This window comes from Mirounga angustirostris, unplaced genomic scaffold (assembly GCF_029215605.1).
Source record: "Mirounga angustirostris isolate CCGP_5_RB_7025 unplaced genomic scaffold, mMirAng1.0.hap1 SCAF_7, whole genome shotgun sequence".
Taxonomy (NCBI): domain Eukaryota; kingdom Metazoa; phylum Chordata; class Mammalia; order Carnivora; family Phocidae; genus Mirounga; species Mirounga angustirostris.
The window spans coordinates 86,994,621-87,011,254 of NW_026991715.1; the positions used below are offsets into that span (position 1 = coordinate 86,994,621).

The window sequence follows — 16,634 nt, forward strand, 5'->3', positions numbered from 1 at the left end:
AGGAATTTTGTGAACAAAACAACAAAGATCTTCATTAAAACAATAATAAACAATTTTAATGAAAAAATTGGCCAGAGTTAATGAGTATCCCAGATTACCAGATACATTTAGTTTTAATAAAGACCAGTATTGGTTGACACTGGTTCTGATTAAAGTCTACAAGAAAGAACCACATTTTGGGAAGATATTTGAATTCAGAGTAGAGTTCTGTCAAAACTCTGAGAGTAATAAATACCACAAAAGATCACATTTCTTCATAGATTCTGTATAACAAGCAATCAAGGGCTCTGGTTCTAGAGTGTCCCCAAAATCTCATAATAGGTTTTGATTTTTAACTTTCTGCACCTAAGAAGTGAATTTCAAGAATGTTTTCCTCTCAAAAAAGAGAACAAATTTAAAAATGACCTTCCTAAACACTCCAAAAGTTCAGATTATTTGATTTTACAAAAAGTGTAATTTCTTAAAATCTATATTTCTGTTTGATTAGAAGATTGTCAAGATTTATCACTCAAAATATTGTATAATAACTGGGAAATCACACAAGAATCTATTAGTCATAAATGAACATATATTTGATAGTTTCAGGAAATTATACATTTAGTGCTATTTTCACCCAACTGAAAGAGATATAGTTTGAAAGAGAACTGGTAAGAATGCAAATGTAAAATTCCTCTGCCTAGAGCTGCATATTGCCTTGATTTATAAGCCATTGATAAAGAGTTAGCATATTTTACAATTATATTTGAATTTGACAACTGTGATATTTCAGGCCAGTAAGTCAAGTTCATTATCATTTTCAAAAGGAAACACCTCTAATCATGGGGGAAAAAGACAATTCTTTATATTTGAATAGAGCTTTACAGATCTCAATGTGCTTTCACATAAATTATCTCACTCATTGAACCACAATTTTTCACACATTCAAGACTTCTTTGAAATCTTTTTTTTAAATATTAGAAAATTGAGACATAAATAGATCTGGGAGATTTATACAGGTTCCTGTTTTTAGCTAGGTTAAAGATAACTAAAGTCTTGGGGCACCTGGGTGGCTCAATCATTAAATGTCTGCCTTCGGCTCAGGTCATGATCCCAGGGTCCTGGGATCGAGTCCCATATCGGGCTCCCTGCTCAGCAGGAAGCCTGCTTCTCCCTCTCCCATTCCCTCTGCTTGTGTTCCCTCTCTCTCTATGTCTCTATCTGTCAAATAAATAAATAAAATCTTAAGAAAAAAAAAAGATAACTAAAGTCTTCTCTCACCTAAGGGTACTTCCAGTGTTGCTTTTCCAAACCATTATTTAAGGACATCGAAACTAAACTTATTGTGGTGATCATTTCACAATATATACAAACATTCAATCATTTTGTCATACACCTGAAATTAATACAATGCTATATGCTAATTATACCTCAATAAAAAAATTTAACCTCAAGATGACAATGCTGCCTATTGCCTGCTCCTTCCTTTCAGAAATAAACCTCAGTTTTGTTCAAAACAGCAAAATGCTCAGTTAACATTGCTCCTCAAAATGGAAGTGTTCTATATCTTGATTGTGATTACACAGGTGTATGCATTTTTCAAAGGTCATAGTTCTGTGTACATAAAATGTGTGAATTTTATTGTATTTTGTAAATTAATCTTAATAAATTTGACTTAGAAAATGAATCCCCACACTCCCTTGAAGCTTGGACTAGCCATAAATGTAGATGTAGTCAATGAGATACAAATGGAAGTGTATTATGAAAGTCTTCCAGGTAAGCTATTATTTTTCTGATTAAGAAAGAGATTAAATTTAGATAACAGGTGATTTTTTTTTTCCTTTGCTCATCCTTTCCCTCCCGCTTGGAAAACATACATGATGCCAGAAGGTAGAGCAGCTATCTTGCAACAATGAGGATAAAAGTCCAATACTATCAATGGAAGAAAAGGAAGCTGGAAGGAGCTTGGGTCTTGATTTTCTGAAGAATCTCCATATCAATAGTGTACTGCTTGTTATGTGCAATAATTAGTGCCTTATTTGGTAATCCAATTGTAGTTAGGTTACTGTTTCATGCAGAAGAACTGAATCCTAACTGATAGATTCAGCATGATGTTTACAAGCATGAACTTAAAGTCAGAAAAATGATAGATGGAATCTTAGCTCTGTCACTAATTAGGTATATGACATAGGGCAATTTGCATAGCCTACCTCAGTCTGAATCTACTCATCTATAAGTAAATATAGCAAAACCTATTTTTCAGAGACTATTAGGAGATTTAGGTATAATACTCTGTGTGAAATGGCTAGGTTGAAAATGCTGACCTGAATCAAATTACAAAAAAGACTATTTCTTCAAAGTCAAAGGATATGAATTTGATAACTTTTCTCTGTGAAGTCTTAGAGTGACTGAGTTCCAGATGCCCTCGGAGGTGAATGACCAGTGAGTCATTCTCAGAGTACTCCTCACCCCACTTCACAATAAGGTCAAGCAAAGGAGAGTATAGGAGTATAGTCTCAGACTTTACAGAACTTCCCCTTGCCCCTGAATATACGTCACAATCCTAAGATTTTGGTTCTTCTGTTCTCTTTTAAGTCTGGGAAAAAAATTTTTTTTAAAGATTTTATTTATTTATTTGAGAGAGAGAGAATGAGAGAGAGCACATAAGAGTGGGGAGGGTCAGAGGGAGAAGCAGACTCCCCGCCGAGCAGGGAGCCCGATGCGGGACTCGATCCAGGGACTCCAGGATCATGACCTGAGCCGAAGGCAGTCGCTTAACGAACTGAGCCACCCAGGCGCCCTAAGTCTGGAAAATTTTAACTAGTATAGGGCACTTCCACTAAAATATGGATGAAAATAGATCCATTAGTGTCAGCCTCCTATGGTAGAAAAATGCTTCAACACAAACACGCTATTTTCAATCAATGCTACTAATTGCAAAATTTTCTGTAAGTGAAAGTACCTTTGCCAAAAATAGAATAGAAACACCAATACTTACAAATTGGAGTTTCTTAAAATTCAAAACTAAAAATCAATGCACATAGAAAGAATTCAAAGTTGATTAGGTTAGAAATTTTGCACTAGCTTCTTTGTGAACTCACTACAGTACAAATCTCAATCATTAATAGACTGACTTGGTTTTACAGTGCCATGAAATTAAACATGTATAAAGTAATTTATAAATATTATAAAATTTCCCCTAATTTGATAAATAAAGAAACTAGGGCAGAGGTCTACTGGCTTGTCCAAAATAACATAGTTACTTGATTCATTTTACTTTAAATTTTTCTTTCACTTTTAAAGTTAATGTGAACCACTGCACACAGGTAAATAGTACCAGATCCTGGACTAGACCTCAGCTAGCCTTACTCCGCCCCACTGTTCCTTCTACACTAATATAAACAGCTAAAATATATCAAATAAATAAATGTATAGATGATAGATTGCTAAAATACAATAAATAAGAGGCTTCATAAATAGCTACTGACCTATCTATCTACACAACCTTATAAAAAGTTTAGGAACATCAGCATTCAAGACAGTTTTCCTAGGTTCTCCTTACTCCTCTATATCGATTTCTTCAATGATCAAATTGTAATTTTAAAAGATGGAATTAAAATGTCTCCAAGTCACAACCCTTAACAGGGTTATTTCAACAGAAAACACTGACAATGTCAAAATGCACACAACCCTAAAAATGAAAGACTAAGAATGAAAGAGAAGTCACAAAGAGTAGCAATTTAAAGGGAATTTCCACAAATCATAAAATTGATGGAGCTGGATTAAGAACAGCAGCAAGGAATACACACATTCCACCTCGTGAAATTCTAGCCTCGTGCCCCCAACAAAAGTTAAAAGGGGGAAAAATGATCTCTACCATCTATGGTGTTTTTCATAGATTCAGAAAAAAAGTAAAGCCAGTCCCTTACTTTGGAGTACTGATTTTTTAAGAAGCCAGAGTATTATTTCTGTGCTTCATTCTCATCTCTCTCATCTGGCAACTTCCAGATGACAAAAAGGGTAGAAAACCATACTGTGGCAATGTGTGTGTAGGAGGCAGGGAGGAGGAGGAACACTATAATGGGAACACTGGAGGGCATTTTCTCCTCAAAAGAAAAAAATGTCAAAGAGTAGGAAGAATATAGGAAGGTCCCTGATGATAGTGCATGTTGAGTGTTGCAGCATTTAACAACTCTGTTATGTATGCTGTGAATACAAACCTCTTATTTTAAAATACCAAGTTTTTATAGATTTCTCCTAGGTAATGAGGTAAGTAAAATAGAAGGTGAAGAACATTAAAGCAAGAGCTAAAGAGAATATCAGTCTGAATACTCAGAGAGGATCATAGCTCTGAAAATGATTTTTTACAGGGACCAGAAGATATTTTTATAACTCTTAAGCACCTTTAATAAAACCAAATAAGAGGAAAAGACAATGGAAAGCCTTGATACTGAGACAAAAGGTAGTATGGTAAGAAAACAAAAAACTGCAAAGAGATTAAAATACAAAAATATAATTCAAATCCATGATGAGGAAGTTAACTACAAAAGTTGCTTGGAAGGGAGAAAACTGGCAAACTGGGACCCACTACTAATTCCCATTGAGACAACCAGGGTATGTCTGGGTGGCTCAGTTGGTTAACGTCTGATTCTGGATTTCAGCTCAGGTCATGATCTCAGGGTCATGGGATCAAGCCCCACCTGGGGTCCTGTGCTCACCAGGGAGTCTGCTTGAGATTCTCTCTTTCTCTCCCTCTGCCCGACCCCCCACTTACGCTCTGTCTCTAAATAAATAAATAAAATCTTTTTTTAAAAGAAGAAAGAAAGAAACAACCAAAGAAACATAGAATCAAGGGGAAAAATCTGTAATACTACAAAAAAGAAAAAAAAAAGAAAGGAACTTTAAAGATGTTAAAGTTATGAACAAAATGGAATTCAAATGAAGGAAAACCTTTCCAAAGCCGAGAAGCCAAAAATTAATTTAAAATTTAGTGCAGGCATATATGGGTTTTCCACTTTAATGTAATGGATAATCCAAACACAGAGAGGCAGGAACTGTGCACTGAGCGTGTGAACGATGAATAATCAATGGAAGGCCTTCAGGAAACGCAGACCCGTCACCAGCACATTTGAGCAGAGCTGCACATAGCAGGGCTTTTCTCTGAGTAAAAGTGGAGGATTTACCTCAACAGTTTCCAAAGGTGGCCAGTGAGACAAGGGAGGATGCCTTTTCCATCCTGGCTGCCAAATCACAAAGATATGCCTAAAAAATTCTGGATTGAAAATAAAATAGAAAAAAAAAAGTAGACTGGCTTTGAACATCAGTTAGGAAATAGCATAGCAACATTTAGAGATTTAAAGTGGGAATTAGGAAAAAAAAAAAACAACAACAACTGTGGGCACAGAAGCCTATTTCCAGACAAAATGTACATTATGCTTTTCAGGGGAAAATGAATGGTGACAAATGTTATTCTAGCCTAGAGTTGTGCATAAACAAGGGCTCACCTAATGAAATAGGTCGCCTGTGTCCATACTTAGAATGTACTCAAACCAACCAAGAAATGAATAGTATGTCACAGCTTAAGAATGGGAAATCCTAGTGGTAAAAGGCTGACAGTGAGTGGGAAAAATAGATAAAGTTAAATAAGTAAAAATAATTTCAGAAATATGACCCTTAAAATTAAATATTGATATATAACTCATCCTTTAAGGAGGGGATAGAACACTTTTAAATAGTGATTTAACCTTAATGTTATCAAAAACTCCAGATTATATTAACAGTCTAGGAAGGGAGGGTTAATATAAATAAATAAAGCTCAATCTTCATTGTACATGAAGAGGGCAGGCAGGATTTCATTCTTGATTTTGGCCCTTTATGAAAACTACTTTGAAGAATGTATTTCTCTTTCCATTGTCTGATTTTTGATACTCAGAAAAGATGGACTACGTGTGAATCTAGTCTTTAGTATGTCTGCTAAAAGGGGTTCTTTCTCCTGCTTGCAGAGCTTCATTCTCAGAGCTCCAGGAATAACAGTGGGGAAGAACGAAGGGCTGGCGGGTTGGACAAGCCAGGAATGCAGCTTCACCAGAGAAGGCCCAGGTGGGTCACTAACTGTCACCTCCATCCAGTCCTATCAGGCACTTCATCTGTTTGGTTTGTTGGCGGTAATGAATCCTAGTAGCAGGACCTTTCCGTCTTTGTTTTTGCTCTCCTTGCTTTTCTCTAATCATGGCAAGTTATGAGACCCTGATGTAACCCCTGTGTCATGTCAAAATAGTTCTTATTAAATAATTTTAAGACAGAGAGTGGTATAATCACATTTAGGTTGTAACCCTGGCAGCAGAGTATGACAGATTACTGAGGGGAAAACTTAAGGCAAAGAGCCCAGTTAAAAAGCTTCAAGAGTCATGAGACAACAAGGGCCTAAACCAAGGTTGTGACAGAGCAGGTAGAGAACAGGGGAACAGTTCCGAAATGTAGGGTGTGTAAATTGGTTAACATGTGTCAGGTATGGAGATCGAAATTCAGTAGGCAGAAGCCTCTCTAGGAAAAAAATAATTGAGATCTGAACTAGTAGGACATGAAGTAGTAGCGGAGACTCCGAGTATAAGAAGTGTTTTCATTACTTATCTCATTTAAATCTCTCAAAAGCTCTCTGAAATGGCTACTCTCTTTATTTATCGGCTAACCAGACTCTGTTCATAGCGGTAAGTGACTCATTCAAAATTAGACAGGTAGCAAGAGATAGGACTAAAACTCAGGTCTTCTGATTTGAGGTTGAATGTTTTTTTACTGCACCACAACCTAGCAAGGCATAATTACATATTTACCCTTGCTATAGACTGAATGGTTACACTTAGCTCAGAGGATCAAAGGACATTTAAAAATCCAGTAAATGAATCTGAAGAGTGAGGACTTAACACTGCAGTCTCAGCTCATGAAGGAGGAGGAGGACTATTGACAAAAAAGTTGTTTGAATGGTTTTGGTTAGACTGTCACGTGAACGTTATAAACACTGGGGTTCAGGAGATAGGCAATGTGGATATCAGTGACCTAGACAGAAATTAAGGCCTTGCTGCCTATACAAAGAAGTTGGTTCTTTGATTCATTTCAAACACAAATACTACTCTGGAAACCACTTGCCATGTCTATATAATTTTAAGTTGTCAAGCTTTTTTGGAATACATTCATGGAGCGCATTAAATCAGCTATTTTGCTTTGGGAGACATAATTTTATATGTTATACTGCTCTACTGAAATGCATACTGCGTTTCTCAGCAGTCTTCATCGGCTAACAATTCAATTATAAACACAATTCATTATTTTCATGTTAGATTAGAAAGCCTTTTGCACTGGCTTGAGCTATCTTCCCAGAGCAAATGGGGCAGTATATAAAAGGCCAAACCGCAGGGTGGAGCATTGAGAGTATGAAGCATCATATAAAATTTAACCATATTAAACGGAAATCTGCCTTACAGCAAGCTGCTTATCTGCAGCTCAGGACAGCTAAACTTCCCAGATAAAGGCTGGTGCCTGATAGCCGGGAGGGGCTCATGTAGTCCCTTTTTCTCTACTTCTTCACCCTGTTTTATAATATATTGTCTTTAATGCATTTCCTCTGCAGGGTTTTTTTTCCCTGTCCCCTAGTGAGCAGAGGTCGCTCTAACTCTGTGATGCCTTCCCTGAGTCCTTTTGTGGATCTGGGCCTGCTCTTTTTCAGGCTCAGCTGAAACCACTTGCTTCTATTTCTTTCCTTTTCTACGGTATAATCTTTATAAAGGGGGTTATAAGAAGCAAGGCAGAGATTTACGTGATGAATTATTTACTGATGGATAACATCAGAAATGGGCAGATGAGAACCACTCACTTGTATTTTTGCCACTGTTAATCAAATGTCTTCTGATCAATCAGTTGAATGGTCTCCCCTCTGCATTTTAAATCTCTGAACATTGATTCATCATTATGGTAACTTTACTGATATGCATGGAAAACAAAATTGTTCAGGTTACTCCTCTTAATAGTCACTTGGCATTGAATTTCAAGTACTACACCGAATTTATCTTCCACCAAGTGTCACAACTCCAAGGCTATCTGGTCCAGCAAATCCTGACAAAGTCTCAATTTACTATCAAGGCCTGATGCCTCAATATTTCTATTTCACTCTAAATACATTGTTCATTTTCTAAATTTTTTTACATGTACCCAGGCTTAGGAGTATGTAAGACCAATATTCAAGTTTCCCAAAAATGGAAAGCACTTCTGGTTTGATCTTGATAATTACATCACAGTTTGTTTTATTTTGTCTGGAATAATGACTTCTTGATAGCTGTATAGACTACTCCATAAATAACTTAAATATTCTGTGAGAAGAGGGGCACCTGGGTGGCTCAGTCATTAAGCGTCTGCCTTCGGCTCAGGTCATGATCCCAGGGTCCTGGGATCAAGCCCTGCATCGGGCTCCCTGGTCCGCGGGAAGCCTGTTTCTCCCTCTCCCTCTCCCCCTGCTTGTGATCCTGCTCTCACTGTGTCTCTCTCTGTCAAATAAATAAATAAAATCTTTTAAAAAAATATCTATTTAAAAAAAATATATTCTGTGAGAAGAAAAATTAATTCTTTAATATTTGGTATAATGTTATCATTACAATAGAAAATTTGACTAGCGGAAGTTAGGCAAATTGCTAACTTAAAAATTAATCTTTTAATGTCAATGGATTATTTTTATTAGAGTCATCACTTAAAAAAAAAAGATTGGGGCGCCTGGGTGGCTCAGTCGGTTAAGCGTCTGCCTTCAGCTCAGGTCATGATCCCAGGGTCCTGGGATCGAGTCCCGCATCGGGCTCCCTGCCCTGTGGGGAGCCTGCTTCTCCCTCTCCTCCCCACTTGTGCTCTCTCTCTCACTATCTCTGTCTCTCTCTCTCAAATAAATAAAATCTAAAAAAAAAAATTAAAATAAATAAAAAGATTGAAACATTTTTAAAAAAGCAGTAAATATAAGAAACAATCAAAATTATTTGGCAGTGTTTTTTTTTTAAACAATTATCTTTTCCTTTTGATTTTAAACAGTCACTGTGTTCCACAATTTTTTCAGTTTACCCCTCTGTTCGTTCAGCATTGTCTAAACACTACCATCCCCTCCCTCATTTGATTTCCATCATGTCTCCCCAGAAAAGGAGAAGCCAGGATTTAGTGACAAGATGCCTCAAAACAGTTATCTCCTTACTTGTGCAGCCAGAATGATAGTGGGATAAGGTACTGGGACCCTAAAAATCTCGTTGCACTCACTAGTAAGCCTAATAAGCATGGCCTCAGTTTCTCCATTTGCAAAGTCAGAATAATTTTGTATGATCTCCAATGGCCCCAAATCTGTAAAATACTAAGTATAAAAAAATAACTACCTTAAAGACTGTTAAATAACAAAAGTCAAGCAAGTAAATTTGAAGTTCCAATTAGATTTATTAAATGATTCATGAATCAGGCAGCACCTCAACTAGCGAGTAGAAAGGAGCTCCAAGGAGTTGGAAGGTTTTTATAGAGGAAGAGTCATTGGGGCAAGAAAGTTATTAGCAAAAGAAAAGGATTGTTCTAGGTGAGGCTGCTTTCTAGGGGGAAAAGCAAGGTGTCATCACGTAGATGATCTCATCTTTTTAGGGGGATGGAAATGGTCTAAGTGGTAGATTCACTGGTGCAGACTGAAAAATTCCTAGCTGATCTTTTTAAGACTAAATTTCCGGGGGATGTTGAAACTGCAATTAGATTACGTATTATACACCAGTTTGGGAACTTGGTCCAAGTGACAACATTTGGGACCTGTGGTTGGTTGGTTTGTTTAACAAGAAAAATCATTAACAAATTAAATCAATGTTGATGCAGTACAGTAAAACAAAGTTGGTTAAAGAAACAATTCCTTGACTTTCAGAATTAGCTATTCTTACTCAGCCACTTTTACTATCTCAGTATTTCTTTAAACTTGTTTATTTGGTAATTATTAGAGTGCTTTGAAAATAAACTTGACAGTCATGAAATACTTATTTTTATATGTTAAAATGTAATTTCTCTTATTTTTTAAATCAAATTAGAGTCTTCCAAGAGCTAAAATAGTTCTATACCCTTTTGAAAACTAAATTGTATCTTTGAATCCCCTACAACTTATTTGCTATAATAAGAGTGGTCTGAAAGAATCACCATGGCTTTCAGAATAACCAACTTTGCACCAGTGAGAATCTCTAATTTTTGTTGTATTTATCAACTCTGTATGAGGATATACTTATTAAAATTATATTCTATCTGCATTGTAATTTTCCTATTTAAAGATATTATCCTTAGCTTTAAAACATAAAAGAATCACAATCTTTGTTAACTGCAATATTGAGTAGATTTCTCCCATCACAGGACAAGACAGAATAAGGTCTTGATGAAACATCTTCTGAACTAGGCTATTTCTAGGAAATTAAGCAAACTCTAAGCCATCCTCCAGAAATCTTTACTTGATCTAGAATCCCAAAAACTTCCAAATGAAACTAGGAAAACACCTTTCCTTCATAAGGAATCCTCCAGATCCTTAGAAATTACATACACAAAGGCCTTTGGTGTAGAGTGGGCAGCCAGTGGGTAGCCAGAGGCAGGAACTAATTTTAAGAAAACTATATGATGATTGAATTTGCAACTTGGCTATGGCCTGACAGATGATGATGATGATGATGATGATGATAATGATGATGATGATTACCATTAGCACTGGAAGAGGAATTCAAAACTCTGATTATCCTCAAATACTGAAAAGGGATATCTCCTCTGATCACTTTCCTCAGAAATACTCCTTTAAAATTCTTCTCCCCTCCATTGAACCCATGTCCTCTTTGGTAGTAATTTAAGACTTCTTTTTCCTTCTCAAATTAATATATGTACAGGAGGAAACGAACACTTACCAGTCAAGATTTATTTTTGTTATACTTTACAAGTAAGACATAAAGAAACAGAGTCTCAATATATTTCCTCCAAGGATAATAAACTGTACCTCACTGTTGTTGTTTAACAACTTAAAAAATAAAGGATGTTTTAAATGGGGGGTGGCACTTCTTATCAATAACAAATTTCATTTGATAAAGATAAATTAAGCAATACATGCATGCAAACTAGCAAAAAAAAAAGAGAGAGAGAGATAGGAACAATTTATTGATGAAATGAACTAATACAAAATATATAAATTGCCCTTGCATTTGGAACTGAGATTATAAATTATTTTCATAGTCAACTAAGGTGTGATTAACATTTAAGTACAAAGGTTATTTAACATTTAAACACAAAGGTTTCTCCATGAATTACTTTGGATTTATAGAATCCCTCTTACCAGCATTTCTTTTGAAGCTTCACTTTATGAAAGATGAGATGTTCAAGCACCTTATTCAGCTGAGGACTATTCTTCTGAACACATGACCAGGCAGCAACACAGTGCCAGAGCAGGTGGTTAACTTCATATCCTCCCTGATTAAATTGCAAATGTTCCTGGAATTAAAACATAAAAATATGTCTGGAAAAGAGTTATCTGACTTGAATAAACATGAAAATGAATTTCCTGGGAAATTTTAAATATTCAAATGAAAATGCATTATTTTCTTAAACTTCATGTTACACCAAAAAGAGCAATTTACTTAAGTATATTTTTGTAAATATATATAGTGTGGGGGAGGAAAAATAATTTTCTATCTACCCTTCCAGGTTCTTGGCTGAGACCTTTGCATCCCCTGTAATAAAAAGACAGATTAATAAGAGAAAACCAAACAGAAGTTTAATAACATGTATACCTCCTGTACACATGGGAGAGACCCAGGAATACTTTTCTTTTTTTTTTTAAGATTTTATTTATTTGACAGAGAGAGACCCACAGCGAGAGAGGGAACACAAGCCGGGGAGTGGGAGAGGGAGAAGCAGGCTTCCCGCAGAGCAGAGAGCCCGATGTGAGGCTCGATCCCAGGACCCTGAGATCATGACCTGAGCCGAAGGCAGACGCTTAACGACTGAGCCACCCAGGCGCCCCAGGAATACTTTTCAAAATGGCCCAAGCCACTACCTTATATAACATCTGTAGCTAAAGACAAAACAGGAGGATGGGCAGTTATGGATGGTTAACAGGAAAAGCCTAGTAAACAAGGGTAAGGTTGATATGCAGATTTGTCATTGCCTTCTCCACTGATAAGGGTTTCTAGAGATTTAGAATCATTCTTCTCTTCCTAGTACAGAGAGGGAGACACCCATACAAATGGAGACTTCTCTTAAAATGTAAATATCTCTTACAAAAAGGGTAACTTCTACTCAGTTTTCACAGCTTCTCCTGTGTCTGTGATTTCTTAAAAATAACCAGCCTAAAATAATCCTTATGCCAAAGAGTCACATTTGGGGGCAGCAAATTTTGCTTCCCTTCAATCGTTAACCTGAACCTAATGTCTTAATTGCTTTTCACATGGGTCCCTTGTGTTCAATGACATCAGTTCCACACTATGACAAAAATTCTACATCCTCTACAGGACAATTATTAGAACAATGTGCTTCTTAGACCCTATATGACTTCGTTCTTCCTGACACCCAAGGAGGAGAGGACAGGGAAAAGTTTGAACAATGATCAAACAGCAAATTAGGTTTTAAAATGTGGATTCCCACTTTAAGGGCAAATATACATGCCTAGCTGGACATGGTCAATGTCTGCTAAGTAACTATTTTAAAAGTCTACAAATTCAGGGAAAAAAAATGGGCTGTTATCTGTTTGTTTTTTTCTTGAAATGCTTCCTAACAGTTTCATAGAATTAACTGATCTACTAAAGTAACTGGTATAAAGAAACCTGATTTTATTGTTAGACAGTGATAACACAGCACTCTCATTGAATTTTTTCCAACAATACAGATTCAAATATACATCTTATGATATGTACTTAATATTTCATTCTTTTATGCTCAAAAGAAACCCTTAAAGAGACTCCAAAAGGCTTTATAATTCTCATTTCTTATACAAACCACATCAGATCTACAATTTAAAGATAATTGTCATGTTAAGTATTCTTGAGTTGAAAGGCCAGAAATTCATATATAAATTTCAAACTAAGGTATATTAAGTTTCTAGTGAACTGTTTAGTTAAGTCCAACAGATATGTATTGATCTATTTTTATGTTGGGAACTCAGATGCTGGAGATAAAAGTCATGAGTAAGATAAAGTCTCTGCACAAGGCTACTGACTGTGGGGAATAATCACTCAGAAAGGCAAATGAAAACAAGCCAATGTTTAGAATGTTAGAATATTTCATAGAAAAACTTAATTTTAAAATAATGTAAGACAGGGGCACCTGGGTGGCTCAGTCGGTTAAGCTCCAACTCTTGATTTTGGCTCAGGTCATGATCTCAGCGTTGTGAGATAAAGCCCTGAGACAGGCTCCATGCTCAGCGCGGAGTCTACTCATCCCTCTCCTCCTCCTGCTTGCGCATCCTCCCTCCCTGCCCCACTCTCAAATAAATAAATAAAATCTAAAAAAAAAAGTTGAGAGGGCTCTTTTAACACAGTTTGAAAAACACTGAGCAGGGCATTAAATGACTCCCAGAGAACTTTTTCTTTTTACCCCCTTACTTCCCTCCCTCTTTCCTTCCTTTCCTTCCTCTCTTCCTTCTTCCCTTTTTTTCTTGGCTTTATGACCACTTCCTATAGTTCCTTCATCTCCATGCCTTGCTGCCCAGCTTTGGATTGTGCTCCTTTGCAAACTGGACCCTGTACACAGAGACCAAACAGAGATTAAAGAGGGAGACAGACCACTCCAGATTGGTAGGTGATAGGTCTAATAAGCCAGGGAACCTATTTAGGAGGATTATCTTAGGTGGCTGCAAGACAAGCAAATCTCTGCACCCACCTGAATCTTAAGGTTTATAGGAAGCCTTAACTGGGTTGTCACTTACACCACCCAGATGGTCTCAAGAACACATTGATCTCTCAAGGCTACATCCTTGAAAGGGCTCCAGCTGTGGGAACAGTGAGCAGAACATGCATTCCAGGGAGGAGCCTCAGATTGCCCAGGTCCAGCTCATGGGAGAAACCAGTGGCCACATCCTCTCAATTACGTTCTCCAACAAGCTATCAGTGCAGTTTGTACAATACCTATTTTGAGAAGTCCACCTAAAAAAGTGCTATTAATCTAGTGTTGGCTGAAATTTCAGATAACCATGTCAGCTTGAATTTTATGCAAATTTGAATACACAAGCTCTGAATATCAGACCAGACTCTCTTTTATAACAGTAATGAGCTTTGAAGAATAGGTTGTATTTTGGATGTTCAGAGATAGCTTTTGAGTTTCATCCTTGTTTTTAGTCATTTTGGGGATGGTTGACAATGCCATGAAAGGACCTCTTAACACAAATGTGCTACTTAGATGATAGGACATGAATCATAGGATAATGCTTCTAATTTTAAAGAACGTGTGTCTCAGTCTAACCCTAGTAACCATGTACAATTGCAGTATAGCACAAAATGTCCCAAATTTAGATAATGCCTTTGGCTTCCCAAGTACTTAAAGCATTAGAGGATGAGGTTGCTAATCACAATTGAATGTAAACTCTGTGTGTTTCCTAGTTTTCAGAAAACTATTTGTACTTTAGGACAGATGCAGCTATCTAGTAAAGGGTCTACTGCATTTCAGTTGAGTTTAATCTACTATCTCCAAAAAACTATGTTGTTACTATCATGTGACAACTGTACTCAGCAAATTGAGTTCTGCTAGTGAGCAACAGACAGAGTGGAAAACTCAATCCAGTGTTCTGGCTCTGAAAGCCACAGAGCTAATTAAAGTGCACCATTTGTCAAAGTCAATGGAAACCTTGCGTCTGGATCAGCTTTAAATGATATTAAAAGAAGAAATGGGTTCTAGCAGCAGGGAAAGGAAATTTCCTAATCTTAAATAGAACCAACACCTATATTGTGTGTATCCTAACATGTATATCCTACAGAATTCTTTATTTTTAGAGCAATTTTATGGCAGCACTTGGAAAACAAATTAAATGCTTATGTTTTTACTCCAACATGGATAAATATATTAAAAACAAAATATTTTGCAGTGGCCAAAATATGCTGTCATGGACCTTTGAGCATTATTGGAAAAGGAGGGCTGTAAGAATAAATCCTCAAATCCTCTACTATGGCATGTCAGTAACAAAGAAAGGAGGGGGATGAATACAGATGTTATATTCCCATTTTCCTCTCTGATTCCTCCTGTCTTCTCCCAGTAGGTGAGAGAGATGGATATTGAATGGGTAAGTACTCAACTGAACGGGAGAGCCTGGCTTAGACGAAGCTATACTGAAGAAATTGGGCTGAAACTGGGGAACAATGTTCAAACATGTAATCAAGCACTGAATTAGTTAGCTGAACCAGAAATTTTAGTAGCACTGTGGCTACACTACCTTTCAAATTCTTTGTATTGTGTGGGAATGAGAGGAGAAAAAGGACAGCAATAAATCTGATAGGCTAAAATCTGTTATAATCCCCTCACAGAATCAGAGGTATAGAGCTGAAATAGAACTTAGAAAAGATTGAAACTATGCTCTTTGTTCTTTGTGGAAAAAGGCACAGAGACTTAGTGACTTGTCCCACTCTAAGCAGAAACATTCTCTTTTTTTTTAGATTTTTAAAAATTTCTTTATTTGAGAGAAAGAGCTCAAGAGTTGGGGGGAGGCGGGGGGGAGGGGAGGGAGCAGAGGGAGAGGGACAAGACAACTCCGTGCTCAGCACAGACCCCAACGTGGGGTCTCTGTCTCAGGACTCTGAGATCATGACCTGAGCCAAAAGCAAGAGGCCAACACTTAACCGACTGAGCCACCCAGGTGCCCCTAAACAGACACATTCTTTTCATGTGTTGACATTTTGCCCCTTCCAGTTCAGGCAAAGCTGTATGGCAGGAATCTTCCATTTCCTTGTAGCTTTTGTGCACCAAGATTGACAAGAACAGATAGATTTTTTTTTTTAGATAGCATCTTTCTATTTTTTATATTTTTTAATTTAAATTCAATTTAATTGACATATACTGTATTATTAGTTTCAGAGGTAGAATTTAGTGATTATTTAGTTGCATATAACACCACATGCTCATTACTTCAAGTGCCCTCCTTAATGCCCATCACTCAGTTACCCCATCCCCCCACCCAGCTCCTCTTCAACAACCCTGTTTGTTTCCTATAGTTAAGAGTCTTTTATGGTTTGCCTCCCTCCCTCTCTGTTTTCATCTTATTTTATTTTTCCTTCCTTTTCCCTATGTTCATCTGTTTTGTTTCTTAAATTCCACATGAGTGAAATCATACGGTATTTGTTTTCTCTGACTGCCTTATTTCACTTAGGATAATACCCTCTAGTTCCATCCATGTTGTTGCAAATGGCAAGATTTCACTCTTGCTGAATAATATTTTTTTGATGGCTGAGTAATATTCCATTGTGTGTGTGTATATATATACACACACACCACATCTTCTTTACCCATTCATCTGTCAATGGACATCTAGGCTTTTTCCATAGTTTGACTATTGTGGACATTGCTGCTATAAATATTGGGGTACACGTGCCCCTTCGAATCGCTATGTTTGTATACTTTGGATAAATACCTGGTAGTGCAATTGCTGGATTGTAGGGTAGTTCTTT

General features: G+C 36.8%; 1 protein-coding gene across 1 annotated transcript in view; it reads right to left on the reverse strand.

The window, feature by feature from the left end:
• Window positions 1-16,634, reverse strand: part of TMEM232 (transmembrane protein 232) — a gene marked incomplete at its 5' end in the record, with an annotated part of 234,712 nt that overhangs the window by 190,936 nt on the left and 27,142 nt on the right. Inside the window, one exon of the mRNA XM_045864383.1 lies at window positions 11,324-11,457. Within this exon, the coding sequence (XP_045720339.1) occupies window positions 11,324-11,457 (134 nt within the window). The remainder of the gene's footprint in view (window positions 1-11,323; window positions 11,458-16,634) is intronic.